This window comes from Mrakia frigida (assembly GCF_051309035.1).
Source record: "Mrakia frigida strain ATCC 22029 unplaced genomic scaffold BDY24scaffold_6, whole genome shotgun sequence".
Taxonomy (NCBI): domain Eukaryota; kingdom Fungi; phylum Basidiomycota; class Tremellomycetes; order Cystofilobasidiales; family Mrakiaceae; genus Mrakia; species Mrakia frigida.
The window spans coordinates 433302-459402 of NW_027481275.1; the positions used below are offsets into that span (position 1 = coordinate 433302).

At 55.3% G+C, this 26101-nt stretch overlaps 9 protein-coding genes across 9 annotated transcripts; 4 read left to right on the top strand and 5 right to left on the bottom strand.

The window, feature by feature from the left end:
* The first annotated feature begins 340 nt into the window (after positions 1-340).
* Positions 341-4163, top strand: MLH1 (mismatch repair ATPase MLH1). Its single transcript, XM_076639213.1, has 15 exons — positions 341-623; positions 888-1060; positions 1141-1234; positions 1319-1453; positions 1528-1738; positions 1806-1899; positions 1976-2030; positions 2105-2203; positions 2283-2412; positions 2488-2949; positions 3026-3140; positions 3233-3389; positions 3477-3638; positions 3714-3852; positions 3946-4163. Exons 1-15 carry the CDS (start codon positions 384-386, stop codon positions 4080-4082), a joined length of 2403 nt encoding a protein of 800 aa, XP_076499149.1. The 5' UTR covers positions 341-383; the 3' UTR covers positions 4083-4163.
* Positions 4164-4270: 107 nt separating this feature from the next.
* BDY24DRAFT_380683 (PX and BAR domain-containing protein) lies at positions 4271-7064 on the bottom strand. The gene is made up of 9 exons (XM_076639214.1): positions 6728-7064; positions 6577-6645; positions 6190-6456; positions 5869-6115; positions 5605-5738; positions 5022-5477; positions 4765-4917; positions 4608-4653; positions 4271-4525 (listed from the first exon to the last, which is right to left on the bottom strand). The coding sequence occupies exons 1-9, from the start codon at positions 7055-7057 to the stop codon at positions 4353-4355; spliced, it is 1875 nt and encodes a 624-aa protein (XP_076499150.1). The 5' UTR covers positions 7058-7064; the 3' UTR covers positions 4271-4352.
* Positions 7058-8369, top strand: BDY24DRAFT_439219 (uncharacterized protein; the record flags this gene model as incomplete). Its single annotated transcript, XM_076644429.1, has 3 exons — positions 7058-7649; positions 7881-8003; positions 8082-8369. Coding segments are annotated over 2 exons (627 nt in total), but the record flags the coding sequence as incomplete, so codon positions are not given.
* Position 8370: 1 nt separating this feature from the next.
* CMR1 (Cmr1p) lies at positions 8371-11202 on the bottom strand. The gene is made up of 9 exons (XM_076639215.1): positions 11065-11202; positions 10748-10951; positions 10211-10562; positions 9820-10115; positions 9617-9734; positions 9223-9520; positions 9050-9096; positions 8726-8966; positions 8371-8613 (listed from the first exon to the last, which is right to left on the bottom strand). The coding sequence occupies exons 1-9, from the start codon at positions 11119-11121 to the stop codon at positions 8508-8510; spliced, it is 1719 nt and encodes a 572-aa protein (XP_076499152.1). The 5' UTR covers positions 11122-11202; the 3' UTR covers positions 8371-8507.
* A 29-nt stretch (positions 11203-11231) lies between these two features.
* RAD7 (UV-damaged DNA-binding protein RAD7) lies at positions 11232-14612 on the top strand. Its single transcript, XM_076639216.1, has 13 exons — positions 11232-11321; positions 11472-11479; positions 11608-11835; positions 11942-12160; positions 12228-12377; positions 12453-12558; positions 12666-12698; positions 12807-12822; positions 12939-12958; positions 13060-14010; positions 14098-14169; positions 14276-14322; positions 14401-14612. The coding sequence occupies exons 1-13, from the start codon at positions 11270-11272 to the stop codon at positions 14428-14430; spliced, it is 1932 nt and encodes a 643-aa protein (XP_076499153.1). The 5' UTR covers positions 11232-11269; the 3' UTR covers positions 14431-14612.
* Positions 14613-15059: 447 nt separating this feature from the next.
* BDY24DRAFT_328752 (uncharacterized protein) lies at positions 15060-17185 on the bottom strand (the record flags this gene model as incomplete). Its single annotated transcript, XM_076637101.1, has 10 exons — positions 15060-15164; positions 15242-15425; positions 15514-15566; positions 15630-15810; positions 15899-16273; positions 16341-16398; positions 16460-16495; positions 16578-16640; positions 16722-16838; positions 17026-17185. Coding segments are annotated over 10 exons (1332 nt in total), but the record flags the coding sequence as incomplete, so codon positions are not given.
* Positions 17186-17668: 483 nt separating this feature from the next.
* BDY24DRAFT_380722 (uncharacterized protein) lies at positions 17669-18945 on the bottom strand. The gene is made up of 2 exons (XM_076639217.1): positions 18568-18945; positions 17669-18457 (listed from the first exon to the last, which is right to left on the bottom strand). Exons 1-2 carry the CDS (start codon positions 18926-18928, stop codon positions 17802-17804), a joined length of 1017 nt encoding a protein of 338 aa, XP_076499155.1. The 5' UTR covers positions 18929-18945; the 3' UTR covers positions 17669-17801.
* Positions 18946-20753: 1808 nt separating this feature from the next.
* Positions 20754-22095, bottom strand: BDY24DRAFT_380727 (uncharacterized protein). The gene is made up of 5 exons (XM_076639218.1): positions 22063-22095; positions 21856-21999; positions 21462-21778; positions 21204-21387; positions 20754-21124 (listed from the first exon to the last, which is right to left on the bottom strand). The coding sequence occupies exons 1-5, from the start codon at positions 22072-22074 to the stop codon at positions 21014-21016; spliced, it is 768 nt and encodes a 255-aa protein (XP_076499156.1). The 5' UTR covers positions 22075-22095; the 3' UTR covers positions 20754-21013.
* Positions 22093-25995, top strand: BDY24DRAFT_380728 (uncharacterized protein). Its single transcript, XM_076639219.1, has 6 exons — positions 22093-22327; positions 22451-22674; positions 22850-23073; positions 23189-24246; positions 24327-24498; positions 24585-25995. Exons 1-6 carry the CDS (start codon positions 22249-22251, stop codon positions 25546-25548), a joined length of 2721 nt encoding a protein of 906 aa, XP_076499157.1. The 5' UTR covers positions 22093-22248; the 3' UTR covers positions 25549-25995.
* The last annotated feature ends 106 nt before the right edge of the window (positions 25996-26101 follow it).

The window sequence follows — 26101 nt, forward strand, 5'->3', positions numbered from 1 at the left end:
TCGGCAAAAACTTCTCTTCTGATCCTCGACCTCCTGCTTCACAGCTGTACTCTAGAGAAAAGTTCTAGGTTCACTTAATACCGTAAGGATATCCCGACAAACTATCTCACAGAGGGATCAAAAAGCAACGATCAGTAGCGCTTTCACTGGCAGGCGAGCGGCCATGAGACTGTGAAAACGCTGTAAAAGGTCAAAGAGGGAAGGGTTGTGGTATCAATCCTCAAGTCCTCTATGCTTTCATGAGGCAGCCCTAGAGACTAATCGAATCTCGACAGCTCGCGGCAGGGTTTTGAGGGAAGGAGAATCGCGTCGAGCTCACCTTTCTCCTTCCTTCCCGCCACCACCATCTCCCTCCTTCCCCGTCCCCTTTCCCTTCTCGCCAAATGGACGTGGACGACCCCATCATCCCTGACTTCTCTCCTGGTGAACCTCGACCCATCATCCAGCTCGAGGAGGACGTTGTGAACAAGATTGCAGCTGGGGAGATCATCCAACGACCTGCGAACTGCATCAAGGAGTTGATCGAGAACTGTCTCGATGCGGGAGCGACTTCCATCAAGATCACAGTCAAGGATGGAGGACTGAAGCTGCTTCAGATCCAGGACGATGGATGTGGAGTTAGAGTGAGTAACAGTAGAGAGGGAAGGAAGGGAGGGAGGGAGGGAGGGAGGGAGGGAGCAGGAGGAAGGTGGGTTTGGGGTTGTTGTGGAAGCGCATGGTCTGAAACGAGGAGCTCGTCGATATATGCGGTGGGAGAAGAGGCCTCTGGGTCCAGGCTCCATCTTTGCTGGAGCTCGTAGAATGAGAGGGCGACATGAAGCAGAGGAGAAGAGAAGGAAGGAGATCTTGAGCTCGAGCTGACCTTTTTCACTCTTCTTCTCTTTCAGCAGCCCGACCTGCCCATCCTCTGCCAGAGATTCACGACTTCCAAGCTCCGAAAGTTCGAAGATCTCGAATCTATGTCGACCTATGGGTTCCGAGGCGAAGCTCTCGCTTCAGTCTCTCACGTCGCTCACGTCTCTGTCCTCACGAAGACGAAGGAGTCGAGTTGCGCGTGGAAGTGAGCTCTCACCCTCTCCTTCCTCCTTTCCCTTCGACGGGCTTCTTCGTTGCTGACCCTTTCTCTCTTGCATGAAACAGAGCTCACTACGCCAACGGAGTCCTCGTCGCTCCTAAGCCAGGAGAGACGGAAGAGCCCAAGTCGGCTGCAGGGAATCAAGGCACGACCATCATCGTGAGTTGAGCTCTCTCTTCCCTCCCTTCCTTGCCCACGAAACTGCTTCGAGACTCATCTGACAACGCATCTTTCTTCTCCCAGGTCGAGGATCTCTTCTTCAACACTCCTGCTCGTCGAAGAGCTCTCAAGTCAGCGAACGACGAGCTCTCGAGGATCCTCGACGTCGTCACTCGCTACGCCGTTCACAACCCTACCGTCGCCTTCGTCTGCAAGAAGGTGAGCGGAAAGAACCCTCCGAGCCACTGCTTTTCAGGTGGCTGACCTGTGTTTGCATTCTCTCTTCTTCTTAGGCCGGGACCTCTGCACCAACCATCTCCACTCCCTCCAACTCGACCGTCCCTCAAACCATCAAGCTCGCTTACGGACAGTCCCTCGCTCGAGAACTCGTTCACCTCCCTTTCGTGAAGGACGAGGCTCTGGACTTTTCGGTGGAGGGATGGTTGACGGGAGCCAATTGGAACTCCAAGAAGCCGACTGGCGGATTTTTGGCATTCATCAATCGTGAGCCTCTCGATTCGCTCTTCTTTGTTCCTCTCACTAGCTGACGAAGCTTGAGCTTGGTCGACAGATCGATCCGTCGACTCTCCAAAGATCAAGAAGGCCATCGACTCGCTGTATGGAGCTTTCTTGCCCAAGGGAACGTTCCCCTGGGTCTACCTCAGGTTCGTCCCTCGCCCTCTCTTTTCCGCCTTGTTTCGCGCCTCGCCACTGACTTTCGATCATTTGCGTATTATGTAGTCTTCAGATCAACCCCAAGAACATCGACGTCAACGTCCATCCCACCAAGAAGGAGGTGAGCAGAAAAGTCGACGCGTTCGGCTGTTCTCGTCGCCTCACCAACTGACCGCTTCCTCTCTTTTTCGGTAGGTTCGATTCATCAACGAGGACGAGATCGTCGAAGCTATCTGCGAACGCGTCCAGGAGGTTCTGGCTGGAGCGAACTCGTCGAGAACGTACTCTCTTCAAGTGAGTCGACCGCGTGGGACCGAGGCGCGACGAGAATTCGGCTGAAGCTGTTTTTTTTTTCGACTTCTGGCTGTTCCAGGTCCAAAGCCTCCTTCCCGGAGCATCGGATCCCAACGCATCGAGGGATGAGTCTGAGGAAGACGAGGAGGACGACGGCTCTTCAAGAGTGAAGGAGATTCGACGACCCGGCTCCTCCTCGACTTCGAAACGTGAGTCTTCCGTCTTCCTCTCCGTCAGAAACGAGACCTACCCTTCTTCCTTCCTCCTTTTTCTTTGCTCAACAGCCAAACCAGCACCATCCCACAAAGTCCGAGTCGATCCAGCCGTTCGAACTCTCGAGTCGATGTTCGCTCCCGCTCATCCCTCCCAACTTCCCAACCGTCGACCCTCCTCAGCCGCTGAACGAAGTTCTCTCGGAGGAGAAGGAGGAAAGGATCAGTTTAGCACCTCAGCTCGAAAGCGACGCAAGATGATCGAGGAGGGAGGAAACGGTGCAGATGAGCCTATCGACGTCGACATGCTGGACGCTGAGGGAGGAGGAGATGGAGACGCCGACGAGGACGAGGACGACTGGGACGATGGAGTCGAGTGGAAGGGTCAGGATGTGGAGGTGGAGTTGCCTTCAGCTGCTGAGGTGGGAGCGAAGAGTCGCGGAGTCGGAGCGGGAGGGGTGATCAAGGAGGTTGTTTGTAACTTGACGAGCATCAAGGTTTTACGAGCTCAGGTGGTTCAGAAAAAGCACTCGAGTGAGTAGATTCTTTGTTTTCTAACTCTCGCTCTTGCTGGAGCTGACTCGTTCTTCTTCTCCTCTTGATCTGGCAGCCCTCACCGACCTCGTCCAAAACCACAAGTTCGTTGGGATCGTCGATTACGATCTCTCGCTTTCGGCCGTTCAACACAGCACCAAGCTCTATCTCATCAACCATGCCGCCATCGCGTAAGCTCAAGTTCTCATCCGCTCTCCCTCCGATCTCATCATCCGACGAACTGACGAGTTTGCGTGCGACGCGCCCTTTTCGCTTTCTAAAGCGAGGAGCTCTTCCACCAACTCGGTCTCCTTCAGTTCGGAGCCTACGCCAGACTCACTCTCGAACCTCCTCCTAGTGTCCGAACCCTCCTCGAAACAGCCATCAAGTTCATCCCCGAGGCGGAGCTCGAGGAGAAACAGCGAGCAACGAAAGTCGAGGTGCGTCCCTCTCCCTCCTTCTGTCCCCCGACGCGTACCTTTCGGAAGACGAGAGCTAACCTTCTGCTCCTTCCTGCGCTCCTGCAGTGGATCTACAACCGACTCCTGGAACGAAAAGAGATGCTCGAGGAGTATTTCAAGCTCAAGATCACCGAGGACGGGAAGCTCCAATCCATCCCTCTTCTCCTCAAAGGCTACTTCCCCAACATGGATCGACTGCCGATGTTCCTGCTTCGACTGGGACCTGGAGTGAGTCCTCCTCCGTGCGTTACTTTCTCGTACTCTTCGCAGCGCTGATATCGTCTCCTGCTTTCTTTCAAAAAGGTCGACTGGTCCGACGAAGCCGAATGCTTCTCCTCCTTCCTTCGAGAGCTCGCCTTCTTCTACGTCCCCGTCCCAACCCTCCCGACCTACAACCCAACCTCGAACGAGAAGGAAGACGACACCGCCGAGAGGAAGCACGGTCAGTCGACCCTCTCTCCTCTCCCTTTCTCTCCCACTCGTCTCTCAAAACTCACCCTCCTTCCTCCTCTTCGCTTTCGTTCTTCTTCCCCAGAACTCTACCAAGTCGAGCACGTCATCTTCCCAGCCATTAGGAAACACCTCCTCCCGCCAAAGAGCCTCTTGACGGAAGGGGACGTCGTTCAGATGGCGAACTTGCCTGATCTGTACAAGGTGTTCGAGAGGTGCTGAGCTGGGATGCCAGCCTGAGGGGAGGAGGAGGACTTAACGATGATCTTCTGTTTTGATGTTGATTAATGACTTGCACGAACGAACGGATGCGCACACGCCATTAGTTGGTCTTTCAGAGGATCGAGAAGGGACGGGAGACGAACAGCGACGCATCGCTCTCTCTCCTTCCCTCTTCCGGAATTACGAACTCAAGAAACACACCAACGTAAGATTCGTCCCGAAACTAAAGCAAAACAATGGAGCAAAACAAAACACCACGACGAGACGACTCTACTGAGCTCCCAACCCAACTCCCTCGCTCCCTGCACTCCTCACGCTCGAGCTCCTGGCCGCCGGCGAAGGACGAGCCATCGGTTGACGTTGGTGGTTCATCGAGTTCTTCCTTGGGGGTGGAGACATGGGAGGTTTGGGAGTTGCGTTGGGTGGGTTGGCGGGATGAGGTTCTGATGAATGGAAAAAAAGAACAAGAGGAAGGGAGGTCAGCGATTCGTTTCGAGATAGTGGCAGGGTAGGCAGCAGACTCACCGATAGCATCGATAGCTTTCCGAGCTTCTTCCCAGGCTTCGAGGTTCTAGAAACGACGACAGCAAAGCGAAAGAAGTCAGTTTTCGTCTGTTCTCGTTGAACGCGTCTCTCCTCTCCCCTGCCCTCTCAACAAAGACCGGGCCCCGAGCAAACTCACCTGCTTGCACCAATCCCGATGAGCAGTAGCCAACGAGATGCTCATGTTCCTCACGTCCGAGACCTTCTGCCGTTGGAACCGATCGAGGTCGGCCTGGATCGTTTGAGACGCGTACTTGAGGTCCTGGGCAGAGAGGTGGAGGGCGTCTTCCAGCTGCAGAGTCGACGGCCCAAACGAAAGAGGAAAGAGAGTCAGTTTGATTGCGGGGTGCTGCGAAAGGAAGGACGCTCGAATTGAAGACGAAGAAAAAGGCTCACCTGCGAAATCGACTCCCTCGTCTTCGAGATATTGTTCCTCCTCGTCGCCTCGGGATCCACATCGATCATCCCCGTCAACGAATGACTCAACGCACTCAGGAACCCATAGCCTCCACTCCCACTCGTCGAAGCCCCACCGCTCCTCCCACCTCCTCCACTCCTGCCTCCTCTCGCTCCAGATCCTCCAGCAGCACCTCCTTCCTCCCCACCAGCTGCTCTGGACGTAGAAGAGCTTCCTCCAACCCCAGCCGCCGCCAACGCCCCTTCCAGCCTCCTCGCCTCCTCCTCGCTCCGTTCCAACTGCTCCAACGAGATCTTCTTCGACTCGATCTGGTCGACGGTCATCTCGAACTGGACGTTCTTCTGATGGCGGTACGAGAGCAGTTTCTTGATGATGGCTCCGAAGGCGACGTAGTCAGTTAACGGTTCGGTCCAGCTGGATTCCCATTGTTGGAGCTGAGGGAGGGCGAAGGAAGGGGAAAGGAAGGAAGGTCAGAGATTTGGGGAAAGGACGCGTCGGGAGGGTTGAACAAGCGAGAGTCGTGGAAAGGAGGCGAAGGAAGAGAGGGTTGAGTGTACGAACAAGGTTGGTAGTAGAGAGGTAGGTAGCATCAACAGCTTGACCTGAACGTTCGATGGCTGCTGCTAAAGATCCGGTTTCGGTGAGACTGAACCCGTTGAGGACGGCTCCCAGTTCGGCGTAGTCGTTGGATTGTTCTGCGAGAACGAGACCAGCATCGAGTCAGTCTCGAGCTTCAGATCTTTCAGAGTTGTTCGACGAGCTCCAGGCTCGAACGAGAAAGGGTCAGGGGAGAGTGAATAACTGAAGAGAAGTGTTCGAGCTCACCTGCCCAACGCTTCATCACCCTCCTGTTCACCCTCTCCATGCTCCCACTGAGATGCTTCTCGAACTTGTTGGTGAATGCCTCGCTCTCGAGGAACCTCTGATCCGGATTTCTGAGAGGCTGAGCTGCTGAAGGGTTGGGGAGGGAAGCGTAGGCGGCGGCGGAGGACGTGTCGGTCGGGTCGTGAGCGGGAGCTTTGAGCGAGTTCTTGGGGAGTTGGGAGAGAGGCGGAGAGTGGAGAATTTCGGTCTGCCAGAGAAATCAAAGAAGTGCATCAGTTTGAGATCCTGTGGGAAGAGAGGCGAAAGAAGAGCGAGACCGACCCAAGAAACCCCTCCGTCAAGAAACCTGTGAAAGACGGTGTCGTGCCCCAAGATCGGATGTTTCCCAACTCGATTCAGGAAGGTCGTCAACATCCTCGTCCTACGAGCAATCACGGCTGCGTCCTCCTTGGCCTTGTTCTGCTTGACGGCGTACTCTGTGACGGTCGTTTTGGACGGTATCGGAGGAACGATGAGCGTAGGGTAGAGTTTGGCGAGCGAGGAGCGAAGGGATTCGAATTCAGAGTAACGGCGACGACATTCCACGGTCTGTAGAGTAGAGCGAGAAGGAAGTCAGCAAGGGAGGAAGAGGAGGGAAGGGCACGGAGATGGGAGAAGGAGGGGAGGAGGTTCGAGGAGGAGGAGCTGTGAGCTTTCAACGGAACGTACCCCTGTTCGAACGACATAGACGATGTAAGCGGACTGGGATCCTTCTGTAGTCTTGTAGGCATCCGTGATCTGCTCGATATCAACAGGAGAACAAAGTCAGCGAGCTGGATTTCTACCAATCTGCGAGCTTCGGAGAGGGAGCGAGCTTGACCTCTATCACCCAATCCGACTGTTGGAGATACCTCCCTACGCTCGTCGCAGCATGTTCGAAGCCACTGTTTCGGTTGTACGCTCTGCTGGGCGTCTGAGGAGACTGAACCTGAGTTGGTGGAGGAGGAGTAGGCTCTCTAGGAGGAGGTGGAGGAGGAGGAGTGGCAGTTGAGCTGTTGAAGGAAGGAGGGCGTTCGTCTTCTTCTTCGTCGTTGTCTGGAGGGAGAGGAGTCTGTTGGGCTAGTTTAGGAGATTCGAAGGGTGAAGGTGAAGAAGGGGAGTCCTGTGCGAAAGGGTCGATGTCGTCGGATCGGTTGAAGGAGGAGCTCATGGTCGTTGGAGAGTCACAAAGAGAGGGAGAGGACAAGATCGCTTCAAGACCGCGGAGGAGGTCGTGACGATCTCGTCCTCGTTTCGTTCCTCCGTCCAACACCCACAATCGAAAAGCAGACCTTGTCAACTTCTTCTCCTTCTTCTCTATAACTCTTTCCTTCGAAGCAACCTCGTAAATCTCCAGCAACCGCGTCGAAACGTCTTCTCCTTCCGGCCTCCTCCCCGAACCCAACACTCCTCCCTCCTTCCTTTTCTCCCACCTCCCTCCTCCTCCTTATCTTCTTCCGCCAACCACTCTTTCAATGGGAAACTGCCTCTCCGATCCTTCCTCCGATGGAAAGCCCAAGACTTCTTCAGCAGGAGGTCAACGTTTAGGATCCACGGCAACTCCGAAATCCAACATCCACACCCTCGCTTCCTCCTCCTCTCCAACTCCAGCAGCACCTCAGCAGAGCAGTCTGAGCGGGAAGAACAACTACCAAGGAGGTCGGAATACTCTAGGAGACGGGTTCGAGGATCCTGTCAGATCTCAAGGGGAAGGAGGAGCGAGGGAAGCCGCCTTGAGGGCGGCGGAGGAGAGGCAGGCGAAGGTCAGTCGAGTTTCGACCCATTCTCAATTCAGTTTGGGTCTTTGAGCGAGCTGAGGATGTAAAAGAGCATGTAGAGCTTCGTTCGAGCTCCTCAAAGCTACCCTATAGCCCTGCCTTCGCTCCCTACTAGTCCTTCTTTCCCTTCTCAAGCTCAACCTCGACTTGGCGCCCATCTCCTCCTCGTTCGTTGCGTTCGCTGACTTCCTCTCCCTTCTGCTCTTCTTCCTCCAGAACTCTACCCGAGGAATCTCGACCTCCAACCCTAAAGCAGGAGTCCTCTCCGCGAAGCTTAAGGAGCACAACAAAGCCGTCGATTCGAACAAGGCCTCGCCGACGGGTCAGGAATCTCTCGCCGTGAGTCCCCTTCGTCCTCGTCGCGCCTCTTGCTCACGAACTGACTCGATCTCGTTCTCTTCTCGTTCGACTTCGTAGAAACCTGGCGATTGGAACTAGAATTCTCTCTCAGTTTCCTAGGTAGAACTGGCTCGCTCGTACCCGATCTCGCTTCTTCTCCTGCTCTTGCTCTCTCTCTTTCCGATCTCTCACGACCCTCAACGCCTTATCTACTATACCTTCGTATCCCCCTTTACCTTCCTTATCCCAATCATCTTGAGTGGCTTCTTGGACTGCTCTTGGATCTATCAACCTTCGTCTCCTCGCTCGCTCGACGCGTCTGATCCTCTCTCCTCTCCCCTCCCTCTCTTCTGTTTTTGCTCGAGCGCTTCAGTCCAACGACAAGTCAACATCAGACGAGAAATATAAGAAGGGTAGAACTACCGAAGCACAAAAACGAGAGGTACGCTGCAAGAAGAAAGAGCGACCGAAACCCAAGAGACGAAAGAAGAGAACGAAACGAAACTACTCGGGCTTCCCCCAAACCTGACATTTCCCACTTCCGTTCCCACCCACCACGGTGTTGACGATCCCAGGATGGGAAGCCGTCACAGCTGGAACGGCGGTGATGCTGCGAATGAAAACGAAACCCAAACCGAACCGAACGAAGTCAGCTCACTCGCTCGTCTCCTCCTTCTTCCCTCCCCGCCCCCCCCAAAGAAACCGAAGCCAACTCCACTCACATCTCCGGATCAAACAACCTCTGCACCAGCTCCCCGCTCCAGGCAAACACGTCCAGACTCCTCTTCATGTTGCCGACCGTGAAGTGCGGACAGTAGTCGACGTTGGCGGACCACTGGGCTCGGAGGATGGAGAGCCAACGACCTGTTTGGCAGTCGTGAGGGATGGTGGAGCGGGGGTTGGAGAATTCGGAAGCGGTGAAGGGAGCGGGGGAGGAGAAGGAGGAGAGGGGGAGGGACCAGACTGAATTCGAAGGAAGGGGAAGAGGAAGGGTGTGTGAGTTTGGGGAGGAAGAGAGGAGTTGGAGCAGGTAGAGATGGACGTACCTCGAAGAGAATCGTCGTAGGAGGTGGTGAGGAGTCGACGTCCCCAGCTGGGAAGAGAAAGAAGAAGGAAAAAGAGAGGGGAAAGTCGCGTCGCGTCAATTTTCGTTTTCTCCCCTTCTCCCTCCCTTCCTCCCTCGCCTCCCCGTCACAAACCGAAACCTCAAAAAACTCACGGATCCCAAACAGCACTCGAGCAACTCTTCCCGTGTCTCCAAACCCCCTGCACCAACCCTTTCCCCTTCTCCGTCGCAGCGTAAGCCTTGATCTGCTCTCCCAAGATGTTCGCCGTCGGCCACGTCTCCACAATCTCCTCCTCCGCCACCGCTGCTTCTCCTTCAGCCGCAGCCAAGGGTTCCTCTGCCGCTGGGATGGAGGCAGAAGAGGTAGGGTTGATCTTGGAGAGGTGACGAACGTCCCATATGCGGACGTGCTGATCGTTTCCGGCGGTGCAGACGAGCCAGGGATGGGCGGCTGGGAGAAGAGAGGGAGGACAAACAGGGCAGAAAGATGTGAGAAAGGGAAGGAGAAAAATGGGAAGGTGAGAGAAGAGAGGAAGGGGAAACTGACGATTAACCGAAACACCTCCCAACTTCTTTCCCTCTCCAACCTCGTACCTCCTCCTTCCCGACCCTCCCTCCCTCAAATCACAATGACTCAACCCACCCTTCTTGTCCGTAGCCCAGATCTAACCCACAAAGTAAACCCAACCCAACGAGAGTCAGCTCAGCTCCCTCGCTCGAAGACGACGAAACGTCGCGAAAGACACTCACCTCGTTCCCCTCCAGCGGCATATCAAAGTTGCTGATCAAGTAATCACTATCCCTGATCGAAAACACCTCCACTGATTGCTGGTTCTCGAGGTCGAGAGCTCGGATCGTGCAGTCGTAGGACGAGGTGTAGAGCTTCTTCCCGTCCGAGGGATCGACCTTCATACACGAGAGCGAGGATTTGCCGTGGACTTGGATCTTCCAGTGCTTGCCCTCGGCGAGGTACTTGCTAGCGGCGGCGTCGGAGTCGTCGGGAGTTTCGTCGGGAGGAGCGAGGGCGTCCCAGATTCCGAGTTGACCTGAACGGGAGGGAGGGAGGAGACGAGAAGGGAGTGAGCTCGTCCGTTTTGATTGAGAGAGCACGAGACAAAGCGAAAGGAAACAAGCAGCTCACCGTACTTGTCTCCAACAAACACCAACGTCTTGGTCTTCTCGGGATGAACCGTCATAGAAAACACTCTCTCCTCTGTAACTCTCGCTTGAGAACGGATCACCAGTCCGTCGAACTGCTCCTTGAGCTTGAAGACCTCCGCTCGATTCCCAGCTTTTCCAGCCTCGTCATCCTCGTCGGCGGTGGAAGTGGCTGTATCGAAGGGTTTGGGGTTGGAAGACGAGGAGGTTGAGGCGAGAGCGGAGGAGAGGGAGGCGAGGTCGGAGATTGGTTCGGGGAGGTTATGGAGCGAGTAGGGTTCGTGTCGAGCTTTGAGAGCTTGTTTACGTTCGACGTAGGCGATGGCGGCGTCTTCCTGTGAGATGAGACAGGGCAAGGGATCAGACCTTTGAGAGCTTCGAACGAAGGAGGAGAAGAGAAAGGGAGGGAAAACGCGAGCTCTGCTCCTCCTTCCTTCCCTTTGACACGTCCCCGTCCTTCGGTCCCTCCGCTATCAAAGTTCGAACCTTCGAGCACGTATAGAAGACACGCGTGACTGACCTCTGCTTTCCTCTTTACGACCTCTGAATCCGCTTCCAGTCCGAGCAACCTCGACGAACTCCTCCTGGGTCCCGCCTCCGATTTGACGGATGGAATCGACTTTCTCTTCTTGGACTTGTCCGCTGGGGGAGGAGCAGGTTTCTTCTGAATTCCTAGAGCGGAAGCTCCTCCTGATCCGAGCTTGAGAGAGTCGAGAAGAGCTTGCTGAGAAGGGGCGTTGGAAGGGGGAAGGGAAGGAGGAAGGGAAAGTGAGCTCGGTGGAAGGAGGAGAGGAAGGAGAAGAAGCTCCTTGCAAGGAGATCGGGAAAGATACGTACGTTCGCTCTGATGTTCTCCAGCCTCTGCTTCTCGTATTCGTTTTCTGTAGAGCTCATCTTTGTAGAGCAGGAGAGTGGGATGGACGTTTGGAGGAGGGAAGGGGACGCGACTCCGATCCTTCGAAATGAGCTTGGTCGATTCGCCCTCCCTCCTTCCTTTTCTTCTCGCCACCCCTCACGACTCTTCTCAAAAGTTTTCCCAGCAATGCCACCTCGTCGCAACGGTGTCTCGGGACCAACTTCGGCCATGACGGCCTGTGGGTATCTTTCTACACATCTTCCTGACACTCTTTGAGCTTCGTTTCTCCAAGCTCGCTTCGATTCCTCCCTCCATTCTCCACCTCGTCGCTCAAACCCTCTCGCTGACTCTCTTGCCTCTTTCTCTACCCACTTTTCGCCTTCTACAGACCTCAAGGTACGTCCTCGTATCCTTTTCGATCCTCCTCGAACTCGAGCGATCTTGAATTCTGCTCTCATCCGTCTTCCTCGTCCTGACCTCCCACCGCCCTCTCGTTCGTTCTTCTTTCTCTCTCTCTCTCGCAGGAGCAAGGAATCGTCGGTCGAACCGGAGTCAACTACAACCCAGCTCCCGCTGCTGCTGCCGACCCTCCTGCCAACGCTGAAGCAGGTCCTTCCAACTCCACCTACGCCGTCGCTGGATCAAGCTCTCGAAGACCAACGGACTTGATAGATCTCGACGAGGAAGACGAAGCAGAGGACTCGGATCAGCTTCCTCAGAAGGCTGGGACCAAGAGGAAGAAGAAGATCATTGTGAGAGCTTTCCTTCTCGCTTGGTTGGGGTCTAGTGGGGAGGGAAAGGAAGGGAGGGGAGGAATCGAAGCCCGGTCGAGTCCGTCTCATCGTCGTTTTCTTGCAGAACATCGACGACTCAGACGACCTCGATGGAGACGACGACTACAGCACCAGTAAGAACAAGAACAAGAACGACGACGACTCGGACTCCGATGTTGCTCCTGCTCCTCCTCCCAAAAAGAAGGGCGCTCCGGCTCCTGGAAAGAAGAAGGTTGGAGGAGGAGGCAGACCTGCCAACGGATCCATCACGGCGTGTGGAGAGTGTGGTGCAAAAGTTACCGTTGTAAGTTTCTTCTTTTTCTCCTCAAACCGTCTTCGAGAAACCTGACTCTCTCTCACGTTTCGCTCAGACCAACTACTCTCCTCCTTCTCCCAACGACCCTTCCGCTGTGCTCTGTCGCCCCTGTGCCATCGCTGCTGGTCTGGGAGATTACAAGGGACCTGCTGCTGCTAAGAAGGCGGCTGCGAAGAAGGCTGCTCCCCCTGCTCAGAGGAGGAAGGTGAGTTTGCGAAAGGACCGGCGCGTCGAGTTTGGGTTTCGAGGACTGACCTTCGTTTTATGTTTTGGGGGACAGATTGTCCACTACGAAGAGAAGGCTAGGATCTTGACGTTGAAGGATCTTACGATCGAGGTGATTGCAAAGAACGTGGAGGACGTCGAGTCGTTGGGGAACATTGGGTGTGAGTGACGCGTCTTTGCTTTTTCGATTCTTCAGCAGGAGAAGCGTTGAAGGGGAAGAAAAACATCTCGCTGATCTGTTCTTCATCCGACTGCTTTCACACTCCAGCTGCGAACATGGAGAAGGTCAACGATATCATCTGTGAGTCGTCTCTTCTCTCAAATCGGGTCGTTGTCTTCCCTCGCTCGAATCAACCCCGACAAACAGTTTTCTGACCCCTCGGTTCTTGCCTCTCTTTCAATTGACCAGGCAAACACAGGAAGATGTGAGTTCCCAGTTCGACAAAGCCAGTCGAGTCGATTCGAGAAGACGAACGACGCGTCGCAGCTCCCTCTTCGAGCTGATCTTTCGTCCTCCTTTCCCATCCCTTTGCTTCTCCAGGACCTCGCAAACGGCTCAACGTGAGTTCCTTTACCTCTCCTTCGTCCAATCTTCTCGCTGTCGCACTCCCTCCCGCTGACCTCTCTTTCTCGTCTGCCCTCTTCCCCTTCTTCTCTCCCAGTCTTCTACGACGTCGAACTCAAGACCTTCACGATGAAGGACTGCACCAACATCGACCCTCGAGGATTCCTCATCCTCTCCAACCTCTGTCCCAACCTCACCTCCCTCACTCTCAACCTCTGCGGTCAACTCACCGACGAACCGCTCGTCTACTTCTCGACCCAACTCCCCTCCCTCACCCGACTCGAACTCCTCGGTCCCTTCCTCGTTCGAAAACAAGCCTGGATCGACTTCTTCACCAACATGGGGTCTCGTCTCGAAGGCTTCCTCGTTCGACAGAGTCCGAGGCTCGACCTCGAGTGCATCTCAGCGTTGGCGGAGAACTGTGGGACGAACCTGACGGAGTTGAGGTTGAGCGAGTGCGGGAAGATGGAAGGCAGTTGGTTGAGCGTTCTTGCTCAGGGAGGACTCAAGAAGCTACAGCATCTCGACCTTTCGTACCCTCTCAACCCCCTTCCTTCGGGATGCTCGGACCTCGAGGAGTTGATCGTCGCCATCGGACCCAACCTCCTCTCCCTCAACCTCGCAGGTCAATCCCTCCTCACTTCTAAAGATCTCTACACCCTTCTTCCCTTAAACCTCCTCGTTCTCACTCGACTCGATCTTACCCTCCTACCTCTCCTGACCGAGGAGGGAGTCGCACCAATCGTGCCGGCTCCGCCTCAGGACCAAGGGGAGGAGGTCGGGGAGGACGAGATTCCCGTTGAGATGGGAACGGGGATGGCTGAGGTGTTCCGCACTTGGGAGCAGGAGGGGAACGTTGGGTTGGAGAGTGTGAAGATGGGCAAGGCTCATCAGTTGAAGGGAGCGACGCTGCAGGCGTTGGTTGGGTTGGCGGGCGAGAAGTTGAGGGAGTTGGAGATTACCGGGTGGAAGGATGTGGAGGAGGAGGTGGTGAAGGAGCTGGGGAAGACGTGCAAGGGCTTGATGAGGCTGGATTTGGGGTGGTGTAGTGAGTTCTTGACGTGGTTCTCTCGCTTCGATTCGAGTGACTCTCGTTCGACACGAACTGACGCGGCTCTTTCGTTCTGATCTGCAGGAAACGTTACCGACTTCACTCTCAAGCAGATCTTGGAGGACGCCGAGAATCTTCAGGAAGTCATAGTTTGGGGTGAGTTGATCGTTGCCGGTCTCTTTCGCCGCCGTTTCTCGAGTCGAGTTGAGACGCGTCGACTTCGAACTGACCTCCTCCCTTTCCTCCCCTTCTTTTCATCCAGGCTGCAACCTCATCACCATCAACCATCCTAGGAAGAAAGGCGTCAAGGTTCGTTCTCGTCTTCTTCGTTCATCCCGTCGAATTACAAGCTGACTCGACGCGTCTCTCTTCTTCGCTCCCTCAAAGATCGCCGGTGTTGAATCTCACCAGTTCTAAGGATACCCTTCCGGCTTTCTTTCTATCTCACTTCTTCGTATCTTATCTTACGCGATCCACTTCTTTTAAATATCGCTTCTCACTTCGCTCGTCCGTTCACGACCCTTCTTCGTTTCACGACCCTTCTTGCTCTCCTTTACTCGATTCTTTGCGAGTCCAGCTCTACACACGTTCAAGCGATATGCATAGTATTCGTCGTTTCAAAGTTCGTTGCGATCGTTTAAAAAAAGTTATCTCTAAACAAAGAAAGAGGAAGAGAGAAAGAGAGGGGTAGACTGCTGTAAGAGTGAGCAAAGCGAGCGAGCGAGAGACGGCAACGAGTCGAAATCTATGGGGTGGGGAGGGAGTTAGGTAGCGGTAGCGAGAGGAAGCCCGTAATCGATCAGAGCAGGTGTTCTCGAACGAGCGCCGACGGGAGTGGTGGTGCCTGTTGCAGACCCGTAGTTGGGGAACATGTGGTTGGGCGTTGAGGTTCGAGAGACCGCCGGTGTTTCTGGGTCGAGTCGAACGCGAGGTGGGAAGCGGACGAGGAGGAGGATGAGACCTGCGACGAAGGCGACGGACTGAAGAGAGGAAGAAGGGAGAGACACGTCAATGGACGAAACGGGGGACGAGTTGCGGTTCGAGCCAGAACTCACGCCGTTGAGAACGAAAACATGATTGGGACGACCTTGTTCGGAGAGGAAGGCGAAAATCTCTCCGAAGACTGAGACGGTGGTGATCATAGCGAGGAACTGATAGCGGGAGGGAATGAAAATAAGCGTCAGAAGACGCGACGAGAGGAGACGAAGGGTGTTTTTGAGAGACCCACCTCGACGAGAGCGATCGCAGAAAGAGCTTCAGCCTTCTTCTCGGGCCTGACCATCTCCATCATGCATCCTTTGGCGGCGGGGGCAGTTCCTGAGGCGAGTGGGATCACAGCGGCGGCGAGGAGCATGTGCCATCCTCGAGAGGAGAATCCAACGGAGGCGGTGAGGACGGCGTCGGCGAACATGCTGATGGGAAAGGAAGGAGGAAAACCACAAAGTCAGCGTTGACGAGGAGGAGGGAAGGGAAGAGAGGAGAAGGGAGAAAGAAACTCACGAGCAACGAAGGAACGTCAGATCGAAAGCTCGTCCGTGCTTGTTATCGATAGGCTTCATGATCACGTTGAGATCGAGAGGTTCTTGAAAGTGGTATCCCTCGTCGAGACCCCAGACGAGGTAGGGCTCGTACTGGACCGGATCGTCGGGGATGGCTCCCTTGTACATCGAGACGGGTCGAGAGGGAGGGAGAGAGGGAGGGAGGGTTGGGACGGAGAAGAGTTTTCGTCCTTTGGAGATGATTTTGGGAAAGATGAGGGTGAGGAAGACCGCTCGGGATAAGGAGGTGATGGACATGCTAAAGGAAGAAAGGAGGTAGTAGGAAAAGGGAAGGGTCAGAGGAAGACAGAGAGGCGCCGACGACCAGAGAACGAGACGAGACTCACAGGTATCCGTTCTGAGTAGGCCGGAACTGGAACAGATTGGTCGCCGCCATCTGAAGCATGACTGGGACGTAGGCTGTTGCTTCGACTCCGAGGAACGATCCGAGAGCCAGCAGCGTCAAGCCCCAGACCTTCCCTTTCCCTCCATCCTCTCGTTCCGAAGGGAGCAGGATGCTGAGACTTTTGAAAGCGGAGAAGAAGGACTTGTCCATTTCCGGATGAGATGGTGGTGGGGCGATGTAGGGGAGGAAGAAGTGAGAGAGGATGGTGGAGAAGGTGAGGAGGACGAGGGTGATGATGGAGGGGATGGGAGTTCCGTAATGATCTCCTAGGGAACCACCGATGGTGAATCCTATTGAAGTTGCGAGGAGACCGACACTGGAGAAGGTGAGGAGAAGAGTCAGTTCTCGTGATTCTGCAGGGAAGAAGGAGAGAGCGAACGAACCCTTGGAGCGTGGCGAAAGCAGCGGTCGTTTCCTCAGCTGCTACGACTTCGGCGATATCTGGAGGAGGAGGGAGTAGAGTCAGGCAACGGAGGGAAGCATAGGAGTGACCTTTACGTACAGGTGTTGGCGCTGAGCATGTATCCAGGACCTCCGCCTGTTGGAAGCAACGAAAAGACGCGTCAGAGGATCGAGGAAGACGCGTCGAGAGAAGAGTCGTTCGAGAGTTTCAAACTCACCAAGAATCGTCAAAACCTGAGCAGCACAGATGATCCTGATCCCTTGAGCGTGACCAGTGTAGACTGAGGGTTCCACGAGGAAGCCATAGCGGTCAATAACGAAGGACGAGAACCGAGAAGGGAGAAAAAGAGAAAAGAGCTCACTTCCGATGATCTGGAAGACGTTTCGAATCGCGGACCAGAACGTCTGCATCGTGAGAGCCGACCTGACCCCCCAGTGCTTGATCACCCACGTCGTTACGAGCAGATTGAGCACTCCGGCTATCTGGAAGCCACAGGAAGGACGAAGAAGGAGAGGTTTCAGCTCGTGGGTCGTCTCCTCGACGGGCTCCCCCGCCGAATCGAGAGCTCAATTCGTCCTTCCTTCCTTCCTTCTTCTCTCCTCTGCTCTTCTCTTCTCCTCTCCCTTTTCCTCTCCCTTCCTTCAAGTCATGACTCCAACGTCGACTCACTGTAGCTCCGAGAACCATGACAGAGACAGCCTGAGCCGCTCTCGTTTCTATCTCCTTCAAAGCGCAACGATCCCCGACCCCTTCGAACGGCGGGTTGTGGTCGTAGTAATTTTGACAGCTGAACGTTCGGAAGGCGAAAAGAAGAGGAGTCGCAGTCTGTAAGATGCGAACGAGAAATCTGGTCAGTTTCGAGGGAGAGAAAGAAGGAAGGAAGGAGGGAAGGAAGAGGAGGAGGAAGAGAGGAAAGGACGAACGACAATGAAAGAAACCGAGGCGACTTCAACGAGGACGATCTTGTAGCTTCGTTTGTCGACGTGAGGATGCTCCGAGATCAACAACCTGGTGGTTTCACGCATCTTGAGTAGCGAAAAAAAGAGAAAAGTGGGATGTAGTTGAGGGTCAGAAGACGGATTTTCCCTTCTCGGAACTCAAGAACTGACAGTAAATACAGATGGTCGAGGTTTCTACAAATCCACTCCTCTCCTCGCCTCGCCGTTATCGTCCTGCCTTTTTTCCTCCTTCCCCACCTCGGCCAACCACAAGGGGAGCAATACCTTCTCATCGTACGAGCTGAGAGAGAACAATAGAGGAAAACAGGACACGAAAGGAAAAACTGAAAACGAGAGAGATCGAGAAACACAACCAAACGAAACGCGACGAGAAAAGGCCCTTGGCCGAATGAAACTCTCTCTCCTCCCTCCTCCTCCTCTTCTTCCCCTTCCCTCCCCGGCCTATCTCTCCGCCAAACCTTCCGAAACCCTGCTCCTCCCCCTCACGAGCGAAGCTGCGTCAACCTCGCAATAAACACCATCGGCCCAACCTTCGCCTGCAACGCCTTCGTCTCCTGAGCCGATCCTCGAAGCACAATCTCGTCCTCCTCCTTCGTCCACTCGTGCACCTGCTCCTGCTCCTCCCTCAGCTTCTCCTCGGCGACCTCGAAGTTTCCTCCAGCCTGTCGAAGGACCTGGACGGCGGCGAGGACGGGGATGTTCCATCGTTGACCGGCAGCCAGGCTCCAGGCCATCGCCGCTTCCTGCTTCCTTTTCTTCTCCGCCGCGCTGAGGACAGGTGTGGGCTCTCGAGGAGGAGGAGGAGGGGGGACGATGTTGACTTGAGGGTTAGGAGGTGGTGGCGGCTGAGCTTGAGCGGAAGGAGTGGGGCGCCCGTTGGGTTTGGAGGACGACGACGAACCGACGAGACCCTCGGACGCGTCTGTTCGTGAAGACGAGGGTGAAGGAGATCCCGAAGCGAGGTTTCGGACTCGAGGTTGAGGATGAGCGGGAGATCGACTGGCTGCTGTTCTGAAGGATTTTCGAGGGGAGGAGATGGCGTCGATGGCTTGGGACGCGACCGAAGATATCGACGAGAGAAATCCTGAGGCGGTGTTGGAGACCGAGCGAACGACCTGAACGACTTCCTTCTCTGATCCTGCGAAGAAAGAACGAAAGGAGCGAAGATGTGGGAGTCAGCACAATTGAGAGGCGTTTTGGGCTCGAGGAAGGACTCGAAGAGAGAGAGAAAGAGAGAGAGAGACTCACCCTCAAGACGGATCGAGGGCGACCCGGACTTCGACTTCGATTTTCGACGACTGCTGCTAGACGACTTCCTCGGGACGATCTCGAGATGAGGGACTGCCTCTGCTCCTTCGACTCTGAGAGAAGGAAGTGTTCGAGCGACGACGCTGGAGGATGCACCGTTCTTCTGAGGAGGATCTGCTGAGACTGCTGATCGACTCCTGGTGAGTCGAGCCGTCGTGCGGGGTGGGGATTCGACGGTATCGACGACGATCTGAGCTGGTACGATGGGTGCTGGTGGTTCCTGCTCGGCCTGGTCCTCGTCTTTGTCTTCCTCGTCCTCGGCGAGTCCCAGACCTCCAGAGACTCCCGACACGTCGTACATCTCCTCGTCCTCGTCCTCGTCCTCGTACTGACGTCTGTTGACTTGTTGAGTCTCCGGAAGGGCAGCGGCGAGAGCATCGTCGTTCTCCATCGCCTTTGCGAGTTCGTCGTCCGAGTCGTCGTCGTCTGAGTCCTTCTGGTGCTGCTGCTCTTGAGGAACGACTCCCGACTCGGCTTCGACCTTCGAGCTTGAGCTGGAATCCTTGGCTGTTGGGACTGTCGTCCTGAGGGATTCAACAAGAGCGCGTCGATCCTCTTCGTCGTACTCCTCCTCCTGTTGGGGCTGAATCGGTTCGGCGACTCCTCCCTTGTCCTCGACGACTGCAGCAGCGGATTCCTCCTGATCCATGGGCACGTCTCCTCCAGCTGGTTCAGCTTTCTCGTCTTCTCGAAGACCGTAGTCGGCGTCGTCTTGAGCCATGTTGTCGTCGTCGGCAGGGTAGTCGAAGCCTTCCCTCTGCTGTTGTTCCTCGACGGCGAATTCCTCGGGAGCTGCTTCGTTGGCTCGAGAAGCGGATCGATCTCGAGGAGCGAGAGCGGTTCGAGCTCGTTTGGGCGAAGGAGGAGCGGTGGGAGAGGGCTGTCTCTCGTCGGAGGAGGAGGATGAACGAGCTCGTTTCTTGCCGTTGACCTTCTTCGAAGAGGATGCGGAGGCGTTCAAGGTCCTGAGAAAGGTTGAAGGGGGGTGTAACTGAAGTCAGCGACGACCAAGAAGGAGGGAGAAAAGAGCGCAGGGTGAGGAACGAACCTCTTCTTCTGGCCATCGTCCGAAGCGTCCTCCTCTCCGAACCCATCAGCGAACTTCCCGTTCTTCCTCAAGTCCCGGCAGAGCTTCTGAATGATAGGATCGAAGGCTTCCTTGTTGTTCCGGTAGCGTTCCCTCCAGGAAGAGGGAGGATGGGTTCGAGACCAAGGCCAGCGATGGACGTTCGACTGGAGGGAGAGAAAGAGAGAAGGTTGAGTCAGCTTCGTCGGTCGAGAAGACGTGCATAAACTCAGGGGACAGGAGAATGGTGAGACTTACGTCCGAACAGAGGTAACGATACATCTTCTCCCCGTTCTGCTTCATCGACTGATTCCCTTCCTTGATCGTTCCTCTCTCCTGACCGACGATGACCTGAGCGATAAACTTGGGGAGCATCTCGTCCTCTTCGGGGGTGAATCCATGCTTGGGTCTGTGCAATCGAAGTCGAGAGAAAGAACTCGAGTCAGAGCTTGAGAAGAAAACGAACGGAGAGGAGAGGAAGAAAGAGGAGCGCAACTGACCCAGACCGAACGAGAACCACAGGCTTCCCAGCATCGATGCTCTTCTGAATCCACTGATAAGGGACTATGAACTTGGTCGTATCCGATCCGTAGTTGTTCTTGATCGACTTGGTGGAAGGGTTGTCCTTGGAATCCTCGTCGACGATGAAGACCGTCGCGTCCTTCTTGTCTTTCGTCAGGACTCCTCCGTAGCTCTGCACCAAATAAACAGGACGGAGTCAACATCAGCCGCAGCTATCACTCCACTCGTATCGTCTTGACTCACCCTGATCCTCTTCGCCAGATACGGCATCTCTCGATCCAAACTCTTCGCCACGTAGCAAACCAACTGCTTTCCGCCTTCGATGGTGGGTCTCACGAAGACCGGACTCTGACTCTCCAGCTCCGTTCTCTTGAGGAACTTCCCGGAAGTGACGGAAGCATGCACCCAGTGCCAAGGTCGCGCTCTCCAGACCGTTGCAGGGTCGTTGCGAAGATCCTCGGCGAGAGCAGACTTTCCGAAGGAGGTGCTTGGATCGACGAGTCGGAAGTCGGCTTGACCGAGCTCTTCGAGTTTGCCTCCGTGGGACTGTTGTCGAGAAGAATGCATAGAAGGGTTGATCAGCTAGAGTTGGAGGGAACGAGAGGGAGAAGGAGGAGGAGGAGGAGACGAGAAGGAGGGAGAGGGGACTCACGATGAGAAGCTCGGTGAGGTCTTCTCGAACTGAGTTGGGGATCTTGTCGGCGATCCAGAATGAGAGAGCAGATCCATCACGAGCCTGGAAGCGGAAGTCACTCTTGGGAGGTTCGACCTGATGAACGAACGGGCGAAAAGCAACGGTCAAGACGCGTCGAAGACAACGACGCGTGAGAAAGGGAATCGAAGACGAACCTCTGCTTCGACCTCCTCGACCTTGGGTTCGACATTCGCCTCGGCAGGACCTGCTCGGGCCTGAAGTGCACAGTACCGTCATCCACTAGGTCAGCTCATGCTCGAGAAAGTGAGAGAAACGAGAAGGGAAAGAGCTCACCAGTCGATCCTCCTCCTCAGCAATCTCCTCCCTCCTCTGCTCGATCCAAGACGTCAACCCCAGGATCCCGTTCACCGACTGGAGCTGCTTTCGAATGATCTTGGTAGTCGTAGCCTGTTTGATGTCCTGTCCCATGACGACGAGGGAGACGCTGGCGGTGATCTTCATCTTCTCAGGCCATTCTCTGCAGCGAGGGAAGGAAGACTGATGAGCTTTGTTCTCTCCCTCCCCCTTTTGCACGCGTTGAACTGGACTCACCCTCCTAGACTGACTACGAGATCCCTGATCTCGTCGAGAAGGGACTGAGTAAACTTCCCGGATGCGACGATCTTGAGGCCTAAGAGAGGGAGAGCTTGAGTTGGAGCTTGAGGAGGAGGAGGAGAGGAAGCGACCTCTTCGTCGACGGTGGGAGGAGCAGGAGGGTCGTCTTCTTGACGAGGAGGGGGAGGAGTTTCTTCTTCTGGTGGAGGGGATGGGGATGGTGGATTGGGAAGCTTGGAGGAGGATGCGACTGGGGATGGGACGACGGGAGGATGAGGAGGAGGAGCGACGGCGAGGGAGGAGGAGGAAGCTCGCTGAGAGGAAGGAAGGAGAAATAGAGCGAACGGATGAGCTTCTTTCTCTCGATTTCAAGATAGGTGGATGAGCTTACAGCTTTACTCTTCTTTGCTAACTTCTCGATGGGCTGGATGACTTGAGGGAAGGATTCCTGGGAGCTGTCGAGCTCGTCGAACTCCTCGTCCGCTTGAGCCTGAAGCCTGTGGCTCGGTCCGAGACTCTTGCGAGGAGGATTCACCTGCAAGGAAAGTAAATATTCGTTCAGCTCTTCTCCGCGTTATAGCAGATATGCTGTACTCACGACGTTGACCATCGAGGGAGAGAGGGATGCTGGCCGTTTGAAGGCGAAACGAGTCCCCTCCTCCTCGAAGCTCAAAACAACTCTGGCGACTGCTTTCTCTTTCTCCCCAACGACATCGACCCTCCCTTTTCTCCTTCCCATTCTTCTTGTCCACTCTCTTCGTAGAGTTAGGATATCTCGGACGCCATGGTGTTCTCAGTAGAAGAAGGTGCTCTTCCTCAACCGAGCTTGCCACCAAAGAAACCTCGTTCGGCAAACAAGCCAGGTAAGTCAACACTCCTCCTCCCTTCTTTTCCCTTCTTTCCCTTCCTTGCCACCCTCCCATGCTCTTCTTGCACGTCTCTTGGATCACTCATACCTCTCTTCTCTCTCCTCTATGTTCTTGTAGAAGTTGAGCGATTGAAGGAGAGCATGGCGAACCTCCGTAAGCAGGCCAACGAAGTTGTCAAGAACAACGTCGAGTATCGAAGGAAGAACGCCGTTCTCGAAGCAGAAACGCTCAATCTCAAGGACGAGAACATCCTCCTCAGCAGCAGGAACGTAGAGCTCGTAGCTGAGGTGGAGAGGTGGAGGGCGAAACCTGTTGGACTAGGGAACAGTCAAGAGAGTCAGGTCAGTTCAGCCATCCTCTAGCTTCCTTCCCTCCCTCCCTCGCTCCCTTCCCTTCCCGTTCCTCCTCCTTTCCCAGCCCCACTGCTTCGCTCGAGCCCTGAGTTTCGACTGGTGGATAGAAGGGATTCTACAGCATCTCATGGTCGCTGATCTGTATCTCTTGCTTTTCTTCTAGATCATCCTCAAACTCGTCAACACCCTCCTCCTCTCCATGCCCGCCTTATCCGTTCTGCGGGATCAACTCGTCTCCAACTCTACTCTCAACAGAAACCACCCTCCGATACCCCCTTCTCATCATATCCACAACTTCAGTGCTCTTCCTCCTCAAAAAGTCAGCATGACACCAGAAGGTTTGGATGCAGGAGACGTTCTCGAAGTCAACGAAGACGACCTCCCTCGGTTCGTTGAGCTCTCTCTACCTCCCGCTTCTTCTTCCTCCTCTCTTTCCGTCCCGTATTTTCCTTTCCTTTCTCGATCTCAAACTGACTTCTGGTCTCTCCTTTCGCTTCAGTAGATACGAATCACCACTCATGGCTCTCTCCTCCTCTCCCTCCGATGGATCCCTCGCCTCCTCCTCTTCCTCGTCCTCCCTCGGTCAAGTGGAAATCGAACGCCATCCCAGCCTCTCCGCTCGATCCCACTCTCGCAACTCCCGAGCTTCTCGTCGATCCTCGGGTATGCTCTCGCTCGAGTCGGACGACTACGCTCAACGTCGTCGGAAGAGTCCTACACCAGAGTCCGAGGACGGAGACGGAGAGGATCAGGAAATGGGAGTGATTCCGGACGAACGACGTTGGAGCGGTGGAGATCTCAGTGAGGTGGAAGTCGGGGTCGAGGAGGTGTTTGAAGAGCCGGAGATGGAGGTGGAGGTTAGCGTTGGGAAGGGCAAGATGAGGGCCGTAGAGGAGGACGAACACACTCGAGGAGCCATCGTCGCGTCAGGATCGAAACCTCCCTCGTCGGCAGCTTTGGCTCTCAAGACTCCCCTTCATCAGCCCATCATGTCTCTCGATGTCCCTCAATCCAGGTTCCCGACCTCTTCGTCCTCTACCAACCTCGTAGGCGGCGCTCCCAGGAAAGGCTCGTCGTCGTCCTCCCATCCCGAACCCTCGCCGTCCGTCGCAGGTCCTTCGTCCAAACCCCTCTCCTCCTCTTCCTCTCGACCCATGTCCACCCCTTCAGCATCTCGTAAACCTCTTCCATCTTCCGCTCCCACTTCCTCTCGACCTTCCTCGGCCGCTTCCAACGCCTCCTCTACCTCTTCCTCTTCGACGGTCCGAGCAGCCACCAGCAGCAAGCCCACGCCGAGGACCGCTTCGAAACCTCCGACCAAAGCTCAACCTCCTCCTCCCAAACTCACTTCTTCTACCACCACCACCAAGCCGACTTCGAGCTCGGTTCCTTCGAGAGCTACGTCGGCGACAGCTTCTTTCTCGACCAAGGGAGCGTCGACCTTGAAGACGAGCGGATCGATGGTCAAGATGAGGGATCTGGCCGAGGCGTTGAGGAAGGCTCCCATTCAAGAGGCGAACGCAGAGGCTTCATCTTCGAAGGTCCAACTCCCATCTCAAGGTTAGTCCCTTTTCTGATCTTCGTCTCTCGCTTCGGACCTGACCTCGTCGACGCGTCTCTCAATTATCCTCTTCTTTCAGTCCCCTCTCCACCTGCTACACCAGCTCCCGATACTTCCGCGGCCAGTTTCGTCCCTGGATCGGCGACTACGACTGTCACCAACACCAGCGAAGGATCCGAGGACGCCGATGGAGGTCGAAGAGGTCGACGAGCGAGCAAGAGCGTCAACTACAAGGAGCCGAGTCTCACTGCGTTCGTCCCTCCTTCCGCTTCATTCTTCAATTTCTTCGACTCTTATTCTGACCATAGCCTCCTTTGTCCTCCTTTCCCTTCCACAGCAAGATGCGGAAACCAGCCTCCTCCTCCTCCCTCGCCACGGAACCTCCCAAACCAACTCCCCGCTCCCAACCTTTCCCAACCCGACCTCACTCTCCTCGACCTCTTGACGACTCCTCTCCTTCCTCCTCCTCCATCGTCACCCCTTCCTACGCCTCCCGAACGGTCGCTCCTCCACCTCCCCTCTCCTCAGCAGCGACTCGAAGGAAATCCGTCCTGCCCAAGAAGAAATCCCTCCAGGATCTCAAGGAACCCTCGGCAGCGAAGAAGAAGGCGGTCATCTCTTCGAGCTCGGACGAGGAGGACTCGGAACTGAGCGACGATTACTCGGGGATCGACGACGAGGATGGAGTGGAGGATATCTTGTTGGTGGAAGAAGAGGTGGTGAGGGCGACGAAGGCGACAAAGAAGGTGGTTGCTTCCGGAGCTGGAGGACGAAGGAAACCGTCGGCAGCGGAGGATACCGACTCTTCGAACGACGAACAGGAAGAACAAGGGGAGGGAGAAGAAGAAGATCAAGACTCAACTCCCAACGCGAAACCTCGCTCGTCCTCCTCCTCTTCTGCTCCTCCTCCCAAAGCTCTCGCCTCGTCCCGACCTCCACCTCCAGCGGCCAAGAAACAACCCGCCTCTACATCCCAACGTCGAGGATCCTCCATGCTTCCCTCTTCAACCTCGACCGCTTCCCTCGCCGACGAAGGGGACGACAGCTACTCCTCCACTCCCAAAGCGTTCCGGATCATCACTCCTGCTCCCCGAGCTTCGATGCCTGGTTCCGGTGCGGTCAAGAGGAGGGAGAGTGGGATGGCGCCGTTGGGAGTTAGCAACGGGAACGGAGCGGCGGCGGTGGCTGAGGTAGGAGGAGGGGGGAAAGGAGCGGGAGCGAAGGATCAGGAGAGCGGTGGGGAAGTGGGAGTCGGAGTGGGGAGGAGAGCTAGTAGGAGGGTTACGATGGGGAGCGCTTAGTTTCGCCTTGGTTTCGTTTCTCGTTCGGTTTCGTGGGTTGGTGTTGGTTGTCGCGTCTCGTCACTTCGTTCTCCGTCTCTCTTTTTTTGCATCTTTCGTTCTCCCTTTGGGCTTTTATCTTTCACTACTCCTGCCACCCTTATGCTTCTCTTTTCTCTCTTCTTGCCCTATCTATCACGCCCTTGCTTCGGATTGCCCGACCAGAACAGAAAGAAGAAAGCTCGTGCGCATGGAGTCGAGTCTCGTCGCGTCCACCAGACCTCGTCTTTAATCCCAAACCATCTTCCCGTTCATCCCCACCGAAGCCTTCATCCCGTGGTCCTTTTTGGTCCCGCTGTAGGCGTCCATTCGAGCTCTAGCAACGGGGCAAAACGAAACCAAAAAACGAACGAAAGGTCAGTTTGTGTTTCAAAAGCTCGAACGTCGAAGACTCTCCTTCCCTCGTTCCTCGAACCAACCAACCAAAAAAAGGACTAGCGGTGCCGACTCACTTCTCAAGTCCCCTTCTATGCTCTGCGAGAACCCTCAACCTCTCCTTCTCAGCCTCGGCTTT